The 20,352-nt window shown below is 41.3% G+C and overlaps 1 protein-coding gene across 2 annotated transcripts in view; it reads right to left on the minus strand.

The window, feature by feature from the left end:
* The window catches only part of POU6F2 (POU class 6 homeobox 2), a 491,967-nt gene that overhangs the window by 25,309 nt on the left and 446,306 nt on the right, over nucleotides 1–20,352 (minus strand). For both annotated transcript variants that reach the window (XM_025380080.1, XM_025380079.1), the window contains exon 8: nucleotides 7,303–7,509. In XM_025380080.1, coding sequence (XP_025235865.1) covers nucleotides 7,303–7,509 — 207 coding nt within the window. The remainder of the gene's footprint in view (nucleotides 1–7,302; nucleotides 7,510–20,352) is intronic.

Here is a 20,352-nt window from a genome sequence, read left to right on the forward strand (position 1 = left end):
TTTCTTGAAAAAAAAAAAAGTTAAGCATGCCATTCTTCTTTTAAAATACCTCTAACACGTTTAGCAGGTTCTGTTCCCCATGCCACCCAACTGGGTGAGTCCCCTCCAACAGGGGTTGTCAGACACCCTACATAGGAGTGATCCTACTGGCATCAGGTTGGTGCCCCTTGAGGTCAGAGGTCCCAGAAGAAGGAAGAGGCATCCATCTTTGCTGTTCTCCAGCATCCTTGAATGATATAACCAGGCACAGGAGCGAATCAGATGAGTAGGGCCTGAAGTGAACCCCCAGCAAACTGTAGTAGCCCTGAGAAGATGGACTTGACCTTTGAAAGAAAAACAAGCAGAAAGCAACAACAGCAGCATCATCATCAACAACAACAACAAGCCCCCACAAAAACCCCATCCAAGGATCAGCAGCCTCAAAGACTGAAACTAGACAAACTCACAAAGATGGGAAAGAATCAGTGAAAAAATGCTGAAAACCCAGAAGACCAGAGTACCTTTTCTCCAAATGATCATAACGTCTCTCCAACAAGGGCACAGGACTGGATGGAGGATCAAATGGACTAATTGACAGAAATAGGCTTCAGAAGATAGATAATAAAAACTATGATGAGCTAAAGGAGCATATTCTGACCCAAGGCAAAGAAGCTAAGAACCTTGATAAAAGGTTTGAGGAATTGCTAACTACCATAACCAGTTTAGAGAGGAACATAAATGACCTGATGGAACTGAAAAACACTGCACGAGAACTTCGTGAAGCATACACAAGTATCAATAGCCAAATCAATCAAGTGGAAGAAAGGATATTAGAGTTTGAAGACCACCTTGCTGAAATAAGGCATGCAGACAAGACTAGAGAAAAAAGAATGAAAATGAATGAACAAAGCTTCCAAGAAATACAGGACTTCATAAAAAGACCAAACCTATGATTGATTGGAGTACCTGAAGATAGGGAGAATGGAAACAAGCTGGAAAACACACTTCAGGATATTATCCAGAAGAACTTCCCCAACCTAGCAAGAAAGGCCAACATGCAAATACAGGAAATACAGAGAAAACAATTAAGATATTCCATGAGAAGATCAACCCCAAGACACATAATCATTAGATTCTCTAAGGGCAAAATGAAGGAAAAACTGTTAAGGGCAGCCAGAGAGAAAGGCCAGGTCACCTACAAAGGGAAGTCCATTAGACTAACAGTGGACCTCTCAGCAGAAACTCTACAAGCCAGAAGAGATTGGGGGCCAATATTCAACATTCTTAAAGAAAAGAATTTTCAATCCAGAATTTCATATCCAGCCCAACTAAGCTTCATAAGTGAAGGAGAAATAAAATCATTCCCAGACAAGCAAACGCTTAGGGATTTTGTTACCACCATACCTGCCCTGCAAGAGCTCCTGAAGGAAGCACTAAATATGGAAAGGAAAAACTGGGACCAGTCACTGCAAAAACACACCAAAAAGCCCGGGCGCCATGGCTCTTGCCTGTAATCCCACTTTGGGAGGCCGAGGTGGCTGGATCACCTGAGGTCAGGGTTTGAGACCAGCCTGGCCAACATGGCAAAACCCCGTCTCTACTAAAAATACAAAAAATAGCCGGGTGTGGCAGTGCATGCCTGTAATACCATCTACTCAGGAGGCCGAGGCAGGAGAATCAGTTGAACCCAGGAGGCAGAGGTTGCAGTGAGCTGAAATCGTGCCATTGCACAGCCTGGGCGACAAGAGTGAAAATCCGTTTAAAAACAACAAAACAAAAATAAACACAAAAAACACCAAAATATAAAGACCAATGACACTATGAAGAAACTACATCGACTAGTGTGCAAAATAACAGAATAGCAGCATGATGACAGAATCAAATTCACATATAACAATACTAACCTTAAATGTAAATGGGCTAAATGCCCAATTAAAAGACACAGACTGGCAAATTAGATAAAGAGTCAAGAGCCATTGGTGTGTATTCAGGAGACCCATCTCACGTGCAAAGACACATGTAGGCTCAAAATAAAGGGATGGAGGAAAATTTACCAAGCAAATGGACAGCAAAAAAAAAAAAAAAAAAAAAAAAAAAAAAGCAGGGGTTGCAATCCTAGTCTCTGACAAAATGGACTTTAAACCAGCAAAGATCAAAAAGGACAAAGAAGGGATTACATAATGGTAAAGGGAACAATTCAACAAGAAGAGCTAATTATTCTAAATATATATGTACCCAATACAGGAGCACCCAGATTCATAAAACAAGCTCTTAGAGACCTACAAAGAGACTTAGACTCCCACACAATAATAGTAGGAGACTTTAATACCCCACTGTCAGTATTAGATAGATCAATGAGACAGAAAATTAACAAGGATATTCAGGACTTGAACTCAGCTCTGGATCAAGTGGACCTAATAGACCTAACAGAACTCTCCACCCCATATCAACAGAATATACGTTCTTCTCAGTGCCACATGGCCCTTATTTTAAAATCAACCACATAACTGGAAGTAAAACTCTCCTCATCAAATGTGAAAGAACTGAAATCATAACCATCTCTAAGACCACAGTGTGATCAAATTAGAACTCAGGATTAAGAAACTCACCAAAACCACATGATTACATGGAAATTGAACAACCTGCTCCTAGATGACTCCTGGGTAAATAATGAAATTAAGGCAGAAATCAAGAAGTTCTTTGAAACCAATGAGAACAAAGACACAACGTACCAGAATCTCTGAGACGCAGCTAAGGCAGTGTTAAGAGGGAAATTTATACCACTAAATGCCCACACCAGAAAGCTAGAAAGATCTCAAATCAACACCTAACATCACAATTAAGAACTAGAGAGGCAAGAGCAAACTAATCCAAAAGCTAGCAGAAGACAAGAAATAACTAAGTTCAGAGAAGAATTGAAGGAGACAGAGATAAGAAAAAACCCTCCAAAAAATTAATGAATCCAGGAGCTGTTTTTTTTGAAAAAAATTAACAAAATAGATAGACCACTAACTAGATTAATAAAGAAGAAAAGAAAGTAGAATCAAATAGACACAATAAAAAGTGATAAAGGGGATATCACCACTGACCTCACAGAAATACAAACTACCACCAGGTAACACTATAAACACCTCTACACAAATAAACTAGAAAATCTAGAAGAAATGAATACATTCCTGGACACATACACCCTCCCAAGACAAAATCAGGAAGAAGTCAAATCCCTGAATAGACCAATAACAAGTTCTGAAATTGAGGCAGTAATTAATAGCCTACCAACAAAAAAAAGCCCAGGTCCAGATGGAGTCACAGCTGAATTCTACCAGAAATGCAAAGAGGAGCTGGTATCACTGCTTCTGGAACTATTTCAAACAATTGAAAAGGAGGGACTCCTCCCTAACTCATTTTATGAAGCCAGCATCATCCTGATACCACAACCGGGAAGAGACACAACAAAAAAAGAAAGCTTCAGCCCAATATTCCTGATTAACATAGATGCAAAAATCCTCAGTAAAATACTGGCAAAACAAATCCAGCAGCAGATCAAAAAACTTATCCACCACTATCAAGTCAACTTCATCCCTGGGATGCAAGGCTGGTTCAACTTGTGCAAATCAATAAATATAATCCATCACATAAACAGAATCAAAGACAAAAGCCACGTGATTATCTCGATAGATGCACAAAAAGCCTTTGATAAAAGTCAACATCCCTTAATGTTAAAAACTCTTAATAAACTAGGTATTGATGGAACATATCTCAAAATAGTAAGAGCTATTTATGACAAACCTACAGCCAATATCATACTGAATGGGCAAAAGCTGGAAGCATTCTCTTTGACAACGGGTACAAGACAAGGATGCCCTCTCTTACCACTCCTATTCAACATAGTATTGGAAGTTCTGGCCACGGCAATCAGGTGAGAGAGGAAAATAAAGTGTGTTCAAATAGGAAGAGAGGAAGTCAAATTGTCTCTGCTTGCAGACGACATGATTTTATATTTAGAAAACCCCATCATCTTGGCCCAAAAACTCCTTAAACTGATAAGCAAGTCCAGCAAAGTCTCAGGATACAAAATCAATGTGCAAAAATCACAGGCATTCTTTTACATCAACAATAGACAAGCAGAGAGCCAAATCATGAATGAACTCCCATTCACAATCACTACAAAGAGAACAAAATACCTAGGAATACAGCTAACAGGGGATGTGAAGGACCTCTTCAAGGAGAACTACAAACCACTGCTTAATGAAATAAGAGAGGACACAAACAAATGGAAAAACATTCCATTCTTTTGGATAGGAAGAATCAATATTGTGAAAATGGCCATACTGTCCAGAGTAATTTATAGATTCAATGCTATACCCATCAAACTACCATTGACATTCTTCACAGAATTAGAAAAAACTATTTTAAGTTTCATATGGAATCAAAGAAGACCCCATATAGCCAAGACAATCATAAGCAAAAAGAACAAAGCTGGAGGCATCACTCCGCCTGACTTCAAACTATACTACAAGGCTACAGTAACCAAAATAGCATGGTACTGGCACCAAAACAGATATATAGACCAATGGAGCAGAATAGAGACCTCATAAATAACACCACACATCTAAAACCATCTGATCTTGGACAAACCCGACAAAAACAATGGGGAAAGGATTCCCTATTTAATAAATGGTGCTGGGAAAACTGGCTAGCCATATGCAGAAAACTAAAACTGGACCCCTTTCTTACACATTATACAAAAATTAACTCAAGATGGATTAGACTTAAATGTAAAACCCCAAACCATAAAAACCCTAGAAGAAAACCTAGGCAATACCATTCAGGACATAGGCATGGGCAAAGACTTCATGACAAAAATACCAAAAGCAATTGCAGCAAAAGCCAAAATTGACAAATGGGATCTAATTAAACGAAAGAGCTTCTGCACGGCAAAAGAAACTAGCGTCAGAGTGAACAGGCAACCTACAGAATGGGAGAAAATTTTTGCAATCTATCCATCTGACAAAGGTCTAATATCCAGAATTTACAAGGAACTTAAACAAATATACAAGAAAAAACAACCCCACCAAAAAGTGGGCAAAGGATATGAACAGATACTTCTCAAAAGAAGACATTTACACAGCCAACAAACATATGAATAAAAGCTCAACATTGCTGATCATCAGAGAAATGCAAATGAAAACCACAATGAGATACCATTTCATGCCAATCAGAATGGTGATTATTAAAAAGTCAGGAAACAATAGATGCTGGCGAGGCTGTGGAGAAATAGAAACGCTTTTACACTGTTGGTGGGAATGTAAATTAGTTCAACCATTGTGGAAGATAGTGTGGTGATTCCTCAAGGATCTAGAACCTGGAATATCATTTGACCCAGCAATCCCATTACTGGGTATATACCCAAAAGAATATAAATCATTCTACTATAAAGACACATGCACATGTATATTTATTGCAGCACTGTTTACAATAGCAAAGACACGGAACCAACCCAAATGCCCATCAATGATAGACTAGATAAGAAAAATGTGGTACATATACACCATGGAATACTATGCTGCCATAAAAGGGAATGAGGTCATGTCCTTTGCAGGGATATGGATGAAGCTGGAAGCCATCATCCTCAGCAAACTAACACAGGAACAGAAAACCAAACAACTCATGTTCTCACTCATAATGGGGAGTTGAACATTGAGAACAGATGGACACAGAGAGGGGAACAACACACACCAGGGCCTGTTAGGGGGTGGGGGTGCGAGGAGGGAACTTAGAGGATGGGTCCATAGGTGCGCCAACCACCATAGCACACGTATACCTATGTAACAAACCTGCATGTTCTGCACATGAATCTCTTTGTGTGTGTGTGTGTGTGTGTGTGTGTGTGTGTGTGTGTGTGTGTGTATGGTTTTTTTTTAAGAAGAAGTTTAAAAAAAAAAAAAAACCAAAAACAAGCCCTCAGAGATCTCCAGGGCTTGGCTGCAGAGTAAATCATCGCCATCATCATCACCATCACCATCATCATCACCATCACCATCATCATCACCATCACCATCATCATCACTATCATCACGACTACATTAGTGCTTACTGCATGCCAGGCACTATTCTGACCACTTCATATGTGTCAACTCATTTAATCCTCATAACCACCCTGTGAGGTAGCTACTGGTGTATCCCCACTTTACAAATGAGGTAACAGGGGCACAAATATGATATGTAGTGTGTTCAAGATCACACAGAGAAAAAATCCATCCTTTTCGGCTTGTTTATGGAGCCCTTCCATGAATGTCCTCTACCTCCTCTCTGCTCCAATCACATAAGCCTTTCTCCTGTTTCTCAACACTTCATCCTCTTTCCCATTTCCCTGCCTTTGTGCCTGCTGTTCCCTCTACTTGGAATGTTGTTAACCCTTCATTTATTTGATTAACTCATACTCAACTGTCCAGACTCCATTCCCAAACCATTATCTCTGGGAGGACTAAAAATTCTCTGGGCAGAGTTGGTCACTTCCAGCTCTGTGGTGACACCTGCCCTGTCACAGGACAGCCTCTGCTCCACTGCACAACAGATTCTGCTATTCTGCTTATATATCTGTGTCCTCTACAGGGTGATGAGCTCCCTAAAATCAGAAAGCATCTCTCTTTTATTTCTGTTTCTTTGCATTTATTAGGGGCCTGCTATACAGTAGGTTATCAAAAAATGTTTGTTGAAGGAGCCAATTAACCAGACACTCCATGAGGTCAGGGACCACACCCTTCTTCTGTGCTGCAGACCCAACCTCTAGCACAAACACATAGGAAGCTCTCAATTGATACTTGAATGGAAAAATTAACTGGATCATCATGGTTTTGTGAAATTCAACCAAGCAGAACTTCCTATTTTTCATTTCCTCATTTGTAGGCAGTGGTTTCAGCAGCAGCAACTTGGGATCTCTTAATATTTAATAATTTTTTCATTCACAGTTAAGGCATGAGTGTTCTTGGTTTCTCTTTGACCTCATTTTGAAAATCTGAAAATTAAGTATCTTGAGCACAGATTAATAATAATACATCCCTATTGAATTTTAGGGCACTCTCTCTGTTTGTAATTTAATATATTCTTATTTTTAGATTAAAGAGATATTTAGTTATCACCCATATTCATTAAGAATGAAAAATAGAGTTACATTCCATTTTATAAGTATCGATATGTTCAGATGAGTGAGATCAAATATTTTGTAACGTAAAAATTACTTTTCACTGATTGAGACCAAAGAGGAGAAGCTGGGTAAGGAGAGTGTCCTGTGCCATGGCTGCCTTGGCCTGGAACATTTACCTGCTGGCCGGGCTTGATGGGTGACAGCGTGATGCCCTGGGTGTTGATCACGGGCAGGATCTGGTTCCCAATGACTGTGGCGATGATCTGGCCCTGGGCGTTTGTTAGGAGCTGGGGGGTGATTGGCTGCACTTGCAAGCCCTGAGTGCCGCTCGCTGCTTGGCTCGATGGCCCTGGATTAGGCATCAGTGGAATGGTCCCGATAATCTGCAAGAGACAGGCCCAAAGGTGAAGAGCTGGCTCCGTGAAGGGTCTGCGCATGCAACTGAAGACCATGCAGTGCCTGGTCTCTGTAGGATGCTCCCTGGGAGCTGACTCAGAATCTGCAAGCAGCTCTGGAGGGGGGTGCGGTGGAAGAAAGTGGCAGGGGCAGGCATCTAAAGAAGAGGTAAATACACATGAACTGAGTTCATGGGATGGAAGGGAGAAACATCTTATATAAAAATAAAATCAAGCATCTGTTAAGATATAAACATGCAGTTTTTGCCAGGGCAGGTCTGACATCTGCTTTTTCTCAGAACCAGAGGGAGGATGGGCTTCTCACAGCACTCAAGGCCCTCTTCCACCTGGGAAGCTGCATCCCACCGCCCCCCAAACCTGGGTGGCTCCACAGTCCCTGAACTAAAGGGGATCCTTTGACATTCTTTCCTCTGCCTCCTTCCCTCCACCGACATTCAGCTCCTCTCCCAAGGCTGGGGGAGGGGCTCCCTGATACTCGCAGCAGGATTGGGGCCTCACACACCCTGGTGTTTACAGTGGTGGAGAGCCTGGGCTGTCAGAGTGACAGGATTCCATTCCCAGCTGTGCCACTTACTGGCTGTGGCACATTTGTCAAGGGACCTAAGCTTTCTGAAGGCTTGAGAGAATTGAGATTATAAACAAGTTTTTGAAACTCTTAAAATAGAGGTGAAATGACTACTGAGGACTGAAATCAGAAAGAAAGTGCCTTTGAAATGATGTGTTGTAAAGCCACGGCCTAAAGGTGAGGGGCTTGGGGCTTCTGTGGCAGGTGGCAGGGGAGGCTCTTCTCTGCATCCAGTGGCTTCTGGCTTCAGCGAGGGACCGTGGGGACAGACTGCAGGAGGGGCCTGGCCAGATCCAATTACTGTGCCAAGGAGAAAGGCACCATGAATAGAAACAGCAAATGGACAGACTGGGTGTCCACAGAATCTGGAAATAGAGACCATATTGTTAGGGACACACTGTTAGTGACAGATGTAATCTGTAAAAACCTAAAACATGATCTCTATTTCCAACTGTGGTGGCATCTCCTGAGAAGCGACGTGGTACTGGCCGTGTGGATGCTTTTCTGCCTCCACACACGGTAGGATGGTTACGCAGCTCTGCTTTGCCGGTCGCCTTCAAGGGCTCTGGCTCCCAGAGGTGAAATCTGGTGACCTGACCTGGGGGCCACCAGGACACAGTAATAAGATCTCAGTAAGCGTTTTCACACATATGATTTCTCTGCATTCTGTATTCTTACAACACCTCTGTAAGTAATATTTGTCATGCCTCTGCTTACTAGACAAGACACAGGGGCACAGGGAGGCCAAGCAACTCAGTTGAGTCTCTTCACAGAAGCATTTGTAAGTGACAGTCTGGGGCTACAGTCCAGGTCTGGTTGACCCCAAGCGCTTGCTTTTCCATCCTTCCCCCTAGCTCCCACAACATGGAGAACCTTGGAGGGTGCCAGCTCTTAAAAAATGTACTGTGTATCTTGTTTGCAATTTCCCACTAAATGAAAGGCTGCTGGTGGGCTGGGTTTGTAAATGATACTGCTTTCTACCCACACAATACCCCAAGCAGTGCTTTGAACATAGTTTCTCAGTAAATGTTTTTTGACTGAATGGTTTCTAGGTTCAGCTGTCACTGGGACTCCAGATGCAGCTGGAACCATAGGAGAACTGCAAGACCATGCCATTCAGTGACAGATCGTGCTGGAGAAATCCTCCTCATCTCGAGGCCATTGCTTCCACCACAAAAGCCCCTGTGGGATGACACTAATGGAGGACCTGTGCGGATATCAAGTATCAATGGCATTTGTCAATGGAGGCCGATAAAGGTCAAGTAATTACTGTGAGAGTGGTCAGCTCTCCCCTAGGGATTGTGGCAGGGCTGCAGTCTCACTGAGCAAGCCCACAATGCCTGGCCCGCAGCATCAGCAATGAGCACGTCCCATCAGTGCGGGCAAGGTCAGGAGGCATCCACATCAATAGATCATAGCGCATAAGTACTTTATTGATGAGTGGTCTTGCATTAAACAGCCAGGATTCAAAGGCTGGCTCCTGTGACCCCACAGGCAAGGTAAGAGAGGCCCAGGAACAGGCCTCCCATCTTCAGCCTATGTTGGATAACTTCCCCTTTCCACACATGCACAATAAAAACTCAGCCACTGACCCACCCACTCTGGCCTTCCCCAGTGTCTTAGGCCTTTGCAGCCTCATTTCATCCTATCAGCCTGAGCTGAAAGCCTGGGGAAGCTGGATGCATCTATGGGGCAGGGCTGTGGGTCCTGTTTGGGGCAGGGTGTCATTGCGATTAAGAGCCAGTGGGAGCAAGTATCCTGAGAGAATGGTTCAGGGTGAGCACAGCACATGACAGTTATAGAACACACTGTGATGAAGAGAGAGGCGTTCTGTCCTGGGAAGATTGACACCAGCCTGTGCTTGCCTCTGCGGTAATGAAATACTCTGCCTGCTTCTTGGGTGGAAAGAAGAAGAAAGGCAAATGCAAACAAGTCATCAGCCTCTTCCTTAAGCACAACGTCACTCTCAGCTGTGTGCCACCACATTACTAAAACATGGTGCTGCCTATGTTCCTACCCACCCTGTCCTCTCTTCTTTTCTAGGCCTGAGCATCACTTCTCAAGGATAGGATAACAGTAGTGTCAGAGCCAGAGGAATCTGTAATGACCTGACTATTGGTGCCTTTAACAAGGAGAGTCTGCCTTTGAGGTGGAGGTAGGGGATCAGGAGCAGTTCTAAAGTCAGGAAGCCTGTGGTGACACTATGCATTTCTTATTTTTGTTCCTCTTTCAGGGGCATTGGGGTCACTATCTCAACGTGTCAAAAACTCGGTAGTGCATTATGGGGAATTTCATCATATTCCCGAATGTATCACAATACGTTGGTTTCAATTGGCTCCCATTCATTGAAGGGTAAAGATGGTCACACACTGTGTCATCTAAATATTCTCTGATGTGCCTGTTTTGCTTACGCTGGCTCTGATTCCTCTTAGCACCGCCACAGATCTAATCAGAACTCCTCCATGGACTTTGACTTCACAGAGGTTGCAAGAAGGGAACCAGGGGAGCTGAGATGGCAAAGATCTGAGACTCTCTGTACTTATGAGAAGTTGTCCATTTCACCTGTGGAAATCATATGTTAAATTAAAGGCCTTTTGATACTCAAGGAAAGTATTTGCATCTACATATGTTTCAACTAAATCAGGAAATGAAAACGGAGGTTTGACAAGGCTGTAGGGGAATCTCTTATTTGAGAGTAAAGGTAGAAAGAGGATGCTTTTGGGACACTTGCGGTCCTAAAACTAGCTTTTGGAGTTTGACTTCCCAGCTCCCACAAGCTAAGATTTACTGCTAGGAGAAGTCCTGATGGAAGGATTTGCCACTGAGCACACGGACAACTAGGCTGTGACTCCTGTTCAAGCCACTCAATGTACAAGACAGATTTATGTTCTCCTGAAATGCTGAGGATTCCTGCAGAGCAGCCTAATACCTGTAGATCCTTCTCTCTATAAACACTGTGTCAAGTGCCATGAAGAATGCCAAAAAGATGCAACTGGGGCAGGGGAGGGGTAAACAAGACAGGTACTTTGAATGCAGAGATTCCAACAACCCAAGGGTGGAAATGATGAGCACCAAATGAGTAGCAAGTACTCTCTGAGAAAAATCTCTATACCTACATGGTGGGTATGCAAAACACTATTGGAAATGAATGAGTTACTTCCGAGGAAGAAGGGTGGGTATGGTTCAAGAGGCCTTCACACAAGACATGGGGGCCAAGCAGGGTCTGGAGGTTGGGTACAATTTGGGGAAGGCAGAGAAACCATTCCAAACAAGACATCAGCCTAAAGGTCAGAAACATGGGGGATGGGGAGTTGGATGCAAGAAAAGATTGAGACAGGTTAGCCTGGGAGGGTCAAATTCCATCCAGCCAAGGGGTTCTGAGGAGTGAGTTTTGACGGGAGTGTAGTGGAGTGCTGAAATGGAGCTATTCTGTGCGAATGTCACTGTCTGGACAGAATGGACTCAAGTGAGGGACTACAGATCTGGAAATCAGTTGTAGACCTAGGATGCTGCTGTAGTGTCCAAGCGTGAAGCAAAATGCCTCAATGACTCCTTGGCAGAGGATTTGCTTGATTCACTAACTTCTGCTTCAATTCAAAAAGTATGGCCTACTCTCTGCCTAGGTTGCAACATTAGAAAATTTTCAGTTAAGTTATTGCCCTGTGAATCTCATAGCAAATAGCTGAGGCACTGTTTGCAATGATCCTCTATGTCTTTACCCCGATTCTCCACCAGTGATGATTCATCCCTGAAAAATGCTTTAACCAGGCCAAAGCCCATACCAGTATTATAATAATAATTTGTGACCTAAAAGAGTCTGGCTTCTCTGAAACAGGACTTACTTGGTTGTTGCTGTGAATGTCCATCTATCTCTTTCCTTAAATGAGTTAAGAGCATAAATCACAAAAGAGGAATAAAGGTCATATAGTAAGAGCAACTAAAAAAAATCATTCAAATAGTGGTGTTTGCTAGCACACATATTTAAAAGATCCCCGTTTCCCTAAGAACTTGAGTGGCTTACGTCCAAATGTGACTATCACTAATTCAGCAGCTATTACAACTTAAGCCATAATGAAGATTAGCTTGCAGTTGTAGCAAACCCCAGCAATTCAGGGTTCTGAAGCCCCTTTTGAGTCATGAGGTTATCATTACACTGCCCTCATGTGCCTCAGTCTAGTTGAGGCAGTCAATAGAGATGAATCATGACTGATGGTGGGTAAAGTGTCCTGAATGTATTCACTGCTGACGGGTGCATGTCATCAGCAGAAGTCTGAGAGTTCTGTCACAGAAGCCCAGGACATTCAGATAAGTCATCTGATAGGCCACATGTTGTTATAGCCAATGATATGCTGTTAAACTCTGTGATGGAGAATGTGATTACAGATGTCAAATTGACAAGTAATTTTGTTGCCCATATATGTAAGAAAAGGAGACCCATCAATGCTGTAAATCGGTAATTTCCTCAGGTCTTTCAATCCATCAGCAGAGACAATTCTTTCCCAAATATTTGTACAATCTCAGCACATTTTGGTCAAGAGATTTTTGTTAACACTAGCATCATCCTGTCCATTCTTGAACAAGAGCTTCTAACATTTGAGAGCCAGGGAGATGGTGGTGAGTGATCGCCAAACAGAAGCAGCCAATCAATCTTCTCCTTTCTTTCTGGTCTGGCCACAACTATTCTCTCTCTTCCTCCAAGTGATGATTTTGTCCTCCTTATACAGTATATTCATTCTAGGCTCACTGTACTCCCAAAGTTAGGGTTAAACTCTCTTAGAATTATTTTGGCAACTCTGATTAGGATGTTGGTTCTGGAAAGGTAGGAGAATACTATTATTTCTCAAACAAAATGAATCTTTCCAAGATGCAAACTCATGCCTTCTTGCATTTGGCTATGTCCAAGATGGAGAACAAGAGATGCATGAATGTAGAGAGAGGCTTTAGCAGAGAATTTAAATCAGAGAATGTAAAGGCATAAAGACAAGCAGATGAAGGCATCTAATCAGAGGAAGACACTAGCCAAGGGCAAATGGTTTTAATCTTGCAGGAAATGCCAATCCTCTAGCCATGGCTTTCTGGAGCTCTGGAGGTTCCAGGGTTTGGGAAGAAACAGTTTCTTCCTTCCCATGACTGTTTGACAATGTCTGGCATGGGTATGGGAATAGGAATGGCAGTGTGTTCCAAGATGGTATCACTACAATCCAGGATACGAGACAAATTACCTTAGACCAACCTGCAAGAAATGGATGACACGTATTTGTTTAATGAGCAACTATGAGAAGGATTTTTGAAGGTATACCCTTTAATGCTTTTATTAGGGGTACCAATAGGTACTGTACCCCTGGGAATACCCACCTACTTGATACTTTTCCTTGTCAGTTAGAATTAGAATCCTTGCTTGGTGCTCTACTGTTTGGTTTCAACTTTAGAAACACACTCACAGACAAGAGTAAAGAACTGAAGGTGTCAGGATCTTTAAAATGGTACTTTCTGTCACACTAAGAGAGGAATAATTTGCATGAAAACCGATATTATTTAAACAGCAATAACAACAATAAAAACAATCCTCTCCCCTAAAAGCTTCTCAAAAGCCATTAAAGTGAATTCTCCTTAATAGAGTTTAAGATGTGTACCAAAGAAAAAAAAAATTCCCCACGGGCTGGGTTTAAGCCCAGGCTTTGCCACTAACCAGTAGGAGATCATTAGTGAATTACTTTACCTCTTAAGATCTCAGTCTACTCACCTGTAAAATAGGAATAGTAATGTCCACTTCATAAGGTTACTGTGAGAACTAAGATAATCTATGCAAAGCACTCAACACTGTGGTTTACCAGCCAAATAAGTGTTCAACAACAAATGGTCCTTCATAGTTTAATTTTGTTTACATGCTTGTGTGGTAACTCCCGGGCATTTACACTAAATTGCAAAAGCTCTTTTGAATTCTTCTGAATGTTGTATTTTTTACCATGGAAATTATTTACCATGATGAATAGAAGACGATAGCTTATTATGAAATGTAATTTAATCTTCCCTGTTTTATAATAGAATGTTACGTTGGAAGTTTCCATGGGGGCACCAAGACCCAATTGGTGCTGCATTCCAGTGGAGGGACTAGACTATGTGCTGGACTTACAGAGGAGGTTAATGAAAACCAATTAGACAGTTCCAGAACTTAGACCTTGACAATGAGGACAGACACAGAGAAGTTTTGAAAATCTGTGTCTTCACTTCCAGAGGTGGAGCACGGGGAGCTTTCTCCTTACCTCAAGGACAACAAAAGTGGTCGAATAAATATTGTGCTCTCAAATTTGGGGGAAACATTCTTGAGTAATGAAAAGGTGAGAGGCTATGGTTTTGAGCTGAGGAGGGAGGAGAGAGAAAAAGGGAGGATGAGAGAGAGAGAAGAGACAGAAGAAGAAGAGGGAGGAAGAGAAGAGGGAGGGAGAGACAAAGAGAGTGAGAAAGATCTCTCACTGCCTGCCATTGACACTAGCTACTCTCCCATGACAGCAGGAGTAAGGATGTGTGAGTGTTTCTCTGGGCTCAATATCATGGGTCTGAACCATTTAAAATCCTGTCCCAGAGGACCCCTCGGGGAATGGACACTGGACAACACCAGAGAGGGCTTTGAAGAGTGAATCTGGAGAAAACTAAGCTCTGAGCAGGAAGTGGGCACCTGGAAGAAAACACAGTGCTCGTAACAATGTGCCACTGAAAAGTCCCAGCTGGGCCTCAAAAGAACGCATGAAAGTGCCCCCAAGAGTTGGCCTGAGCCATTGGCTGGTCCAGAGAGCAGGAAGCTTTCTGCCATTCTTATCCGCTCATGTCTCCTTTCCTCACCTCAACCTGACTGGTTGAGGGCATCATGAGCAAGCTGGAGCAGGATGGGAACTATTCCAACAGGGAGAGCAGGAGGGGCCGGCTACCCTTTTCCACAGCAGCAAGCAGCAGGAAGGAGGCCCCAGTGGGGGCTGCTAATGGCGTTTTAAATTAGAGTTGCAGTTGGGACTGTTGTCAGAGAACTGGGCATCTTATTTGCAATTTAAAGTGGCCATACAAGATTGTGTTACCTGAGATGCCCAGAGAAGTCAAGAAGCAAGAAACCGCTGAGCTCTTGTTCCAGGGAAGAGGAACATCACCACTGAGAAGGCTGAAAGGGGCTGCCTTGCTCTCAAATATTAAGGTCAATAACACACAGAAAAGACATTTTATGAGTCATAATGAACATCAGGACTTTATCATCTAAGTGCTTGAAAAACAGAGGAGAAATGAAGGCAAGAAGGAGACAAGGAAAAAGAGAGGAGTGAATTTAAGAATCTAGCAGAGGTAGAGCATTTTAAACTGTGAGCAGAATATATTTTCCCATAAACTATGAATTTGGTTTATTTCTGAGAGGTAGCAGCTACTATTTATAATAGTGATTGTTGAAGTTTCAGCTGACTTAAACATGTATACTATTCAAATGCATTAGTTGCTGACATTCCTCTGAAGATTTTGAAACCTTAAACTTATAACAGGAACAGTCAATGCCTACCAACAGGGACAATAGTTACGATATCTCAAAAAAGGTCAGAAGAGTCAGGAGAAGTTTTGACATGGTCATTGACAGTTAGGTTAGTAAGGTTGTTCCCATTAGTAACCAGAAATATTTACAAGTTGTGCCTGTAAATATAACAAAGATGTGCTTTTGTGGCTCTTCATTTCCTCTATTATGTTTAATTAAACACCAAACTCCCAAACACGTTCTTGAACAGTCTTTTTTCATGTAGTTATTGGGGAAGAAGAAATCTAGTATGTCTGCCTGTGCTTTCCAATTACAAATGATGAAGCAGGGAGAAGAGATTCTATTAGATCTTAATGACGTAAGGCGGGATGAATAATGTCAATTCCAAAGGTGCTTTATGGGAATAATTTGCCTACAGAGTGTGGCCTGAACTCTAGTTATGCAGCCCATGAGCAGCAAACCTCGCAGAAGAAAGTCCACATTTCAGGGAACTGACAGGTCTCCCAGGTAGGAGTCAACTCAATGGATATTCTTGAGTCAACTCAATGATCATTCTTACTGGACTTGAATATTTCTCGGGTCCTTTGGCAAAATAAAGTTAGCAGCCTCGGCCCCATTCTGAACAGTTGACAGTTCCTACTACAATAATACTACAACTGAATCTGGCACACTCCACACTCTGGAGGCAGGTGTTGTGTTTTTGTGTGTGTGTGTTTGTTTTTCCTTAAATTTTAAATTTTAAGATGCAGCATAATATCTGGGGTTACATATTTTACTGTAATTATGAGATTTGCCATGTTCTCTTTTATCTGAGTTTCCACTAGAGCTTTAGGAAATATTGATAGAAAAAGGATTTGATCCTGAATATAATCAAAAGAGTAAATTAAATTTATAAAAGATTATATTACATTGAGATGAGAATTAAGTAAGGAGTCATTATAACCACCTTCGTGGTCTATTCCTGGAGTGATTGGTGGACAGAAATCAGTGTCTAGGAAATGTATCCTTTTTTTGAACACTGTATAGGTGCCTGCCATGAACACGTTTTAAAATTATATCTGCATTATATATCGGCATAATGAAAAGCATACTGGAAAGTTCTGGATTACTTAAGGCTAATTGATTTCTCTACGGTACTTTTTTCCTTCTACTGCTCTGAATACTTTTTACTCAACTAGAAAGTAGGACGATGAAAACAGGAGATGGGCGAGTCAATTGTGCAAAATGTTATCTCCAGCTATTGTCAAGGTTCAGCTGGGCGTTGCTATGGACTGAGGATTTATGTTCCCCCAAACTTCACATGTTGAAACCTCAAGTCTAGTGTAATGGTATTTGAAGTGAGGCCTTTGGAAAGTGATTAGGTCAAATGGGATTAGTGTCCATATAAAAGAGACCCCAGAGAGTTCCCTGGACCCTTTCACTATGTAAGGACATAGCAAGAAGATAGCTGTCTGTGACCAGGAAGTGGGTCATCACTGAACACTAAATCTGCTGGCACTGTGATCTTGAATTTCTCAGCCTCTACAACTATGAAAAATATATTTCTGTTGTTTATAAGCCATCCAGTCTACCATATTCTGTTATAGTAGCCAGAACAGACCAAGAGAGGCATGATGTTGGAATCAATGTTGACTGGCCTCCTCTGGGACTAAGGGGAAATACTTAGGGATACAAAGTAGTTCTCCCAGAAAGGGCCAGATAAGCAAGATGCTCAGCATTATGTGCAATTCTTTTTGGGCAAGGGAAGTGGAACTTGCAGGCGTCTTTTTGGAAATGGACAGAGAACTTGCCATTTTGTTTCGTGCCTGTCTTCTCCTGGGAAATGTATTGCTTATGGTTAACATATACTCGAAGCTTTAAGTATATAAGCGTGGTTATGTTTGTACAAATATTAACAATTACATATTGAACGTATGTCAATATAGACAGTGGCAGCATTTTCACTGGCAGAACCCCTCTGCTTTATTCTGTGATGGCTTCAAAACTAAGAGGTGGTTTTATTCATGCATTTGCTCATGTACAAATTCATCACTCACTCACTCACTCACTCACTCACTCACTCACTCACTCACTCAGCAAATCCTTTCTGAGGGCCTCCTGTGTGCCTGGCATGGGGGCAGGGCATACCACATTGTACTAGTTCCCACTATAGAAGACCAGGATGTTACCCAGCCATCTGAATTTGTGTAAACCCTCTTTTGGATCAGTAGGAGTATTCTGTAAATCCTCTCTTATGGCACCAGCAACCTACCAATGGAGAAGAAAACCTAGGCTCCCTGTAGGCAGGACAGTCAAGATGGCAGCAATTTACATAAAACTGAAGCCCGCACTGTTGACAAGAGTTCAATAGGTTCTTTTCTCCTCCTGGAAACTGCTGCAACTGTCGATGACTTCAGGTGATCTCCCAAAGTTTCTCCTTTTGAAGACCAATTACATGCTCAGATGTGTTCGTTGCTTGACAACCGAGTTCACCCTTCCTTGAAATATGACCTTATTCTCTCTGTGGATTGAAATGTCTATTCGTTTTTATTCCAATTAGAATTCTATAGATATGAAAATTAAAATATATCCATAGATGGGAACTTTTTGGGAGTGTGATGGCGCTGCACCATTGTTGATGGCACTGTCAGGCAGTGTTCTAGATCTTGAGAGTCCGAGAAATATCTGACTATTCTAAATTTCATTTTAAAGCCACTCTGTAGGAAAGAACATGACCAAAATACCTGTGTAAGTCAGGTAACAATCTGGACTGAGTTACTTTATTGCGGGGGAGGGTAGGTGGGAAGTAGATCTATTGGGACTTCTGGTCTCTAAGGACATAAATTGAAGCCGCTGATTTCCCACTGGAGAGTAGACATGGCAGGCACACGGTGGAAAATGACCTCAACTTTGCATAGCACAATGTCCTCCCAGTGGCCACAGCATAGTCATCACCTCTGCACATCTTGAGTCCATCACAAGGATCCTATGAATTTCTTACTTGTAAACAATGGCACAGCTCCATCACACTCCCAAAAAGTTCCCATCTATGATATATTTTAATTTTCCTATCTGTAGAATTCTAGTTTAATAAAAGTGAATGGACATTTCCACCCACAGTTATTTATAACAAGGGCACATGTGATATCGCATAAAAACGAATTCCTTCAAGCCATTGTGGCCTTGGTTTCCATTTCTAGCATCTTACATTAGTTATTCTTTTTTCCTCACTTATTTATTTGAATATTACTTATTCAGTGGGAGGAAATGAAAATATTTGTAAATATGATCTAATGTTGCAATTTCCAGTTCTTCTTAATGGTTTAACATTTTGATTATATTTGTCCACTAGAAAGTTTAAAAATGTTTCAGGTACTAGAAAACAAAGACAAATTTTTATGGATAAACTGGAAACGTTTCTTTTCATCATTCTTTACTTTTTCCCCCAGTGACTACAAATTAAACTATGGTTTCTTTTCATTTTCTTAGTAGCTGCCAACACTGTCAAATTGCTAAAACATTTTTTTCCCCCTTAAAAGAGAAGCACAACTGTGGTGAAGCCATCATTTTGCAGAAAGACCAACTTCATGAGCCTTTATATGGCTTTGCCTAAAACTTTAAGTTTTAATACCAGCAAAAATACCCTAGAATTTGCAGAAGTATTTCTGCTTCTGCTTGTTGATGCCAGATTAAGTGACTAAATCAGATTAAAGTTATTTATTGCTTGGGAGAACACCTGTTAGTTTCACTCAGCTTTGGTCCTTAGAAGCTTTAGGAAACATTCCTAAATAAACCACTGGACCTATAAACTGTTTATATTATTTTTCTTCCCAAATGAGAAAAAAAAGAGCTACAGCAGTGGTAGCAAACAAACAAACAAACAACAACAAAACCCTAAATTTGGACCAGCGATCTCCAATATTCCAAGTTTTTTGAAGCAACAGAAATTGGTGAAGAAAATGTTTGGCAATTGCTTAAGAAAATACTGTACATATTTAGCATCCCTTTGTACTTTGTTTATACTCAGTAAGCACATACAAGCTGTAAAGCTGAATTTAAATTAGGATAAACAACAAAACAAGCCTCTAAGAAAATAAGAGGGTGGGGAATGAAGCCATGCCAAGTGCCATTAAAGATGCATCTGTTTATCACCACCCAGTTTCATGAGTCCATGATGATTCATATGCTTTTTGTGAAGAGAATATCCATTGTTGTGGCAAAATTAAATGTATTTTGATAGTTGCATGAAATATTTATCTATCTATTCAATCAGAAAAAAGTTGTCTTCATCACTCAAACATATATTACTTTTTCAATTTCCTGTTAGTAATCTTTTTTAACGTTCTTTAGGGTGAGACCACAGAATTTCTCATTTCTCACAACAAAGACCATAACTCATTAGAATTATGCTGATGAGTTTTTCTCATAAAATTGCATCCCCATTTTCATAGGTGGCCAATCTGCAACCTTATCCCTAATGATTAGCCAGTTTTTGATAGACGTATGCAAAGAGAGCTGGATATACTCTTCCAATTGTGGTTTCTCATAGTTTTCTAATTCCTACTTTAAATGTCCCTCAGAAAAAGAGTATTTGGAAGGCACTTCAAATTTGGTCCTGGTGAAATATGATTTATTATTGCTAATAAACCAATCAACAAATATAATGATTTTCTGACTGTCCCATTTTAAGCTCAATAATTTATAATTCATGCTGATAGCATGAATTTTGGCATTTTTAATTTCAAAAGTTATTTTTGAAGTA

This window comes from Theropithecus gelada, chromosome 3 (genome assembly GCF_003255815.1).
Source record: "Theropithecus gelada isolate Dixy chromosome 3, Tgel_1.0, whole genome shotgun sequence".
In the NCBI taxonomy this organism is placed as follows: Eukaryota; Metazoa; Chordata; class Mammalia; order Primates; family Cercopithecidae; genus Theropithecus; species Theropithecus gelada.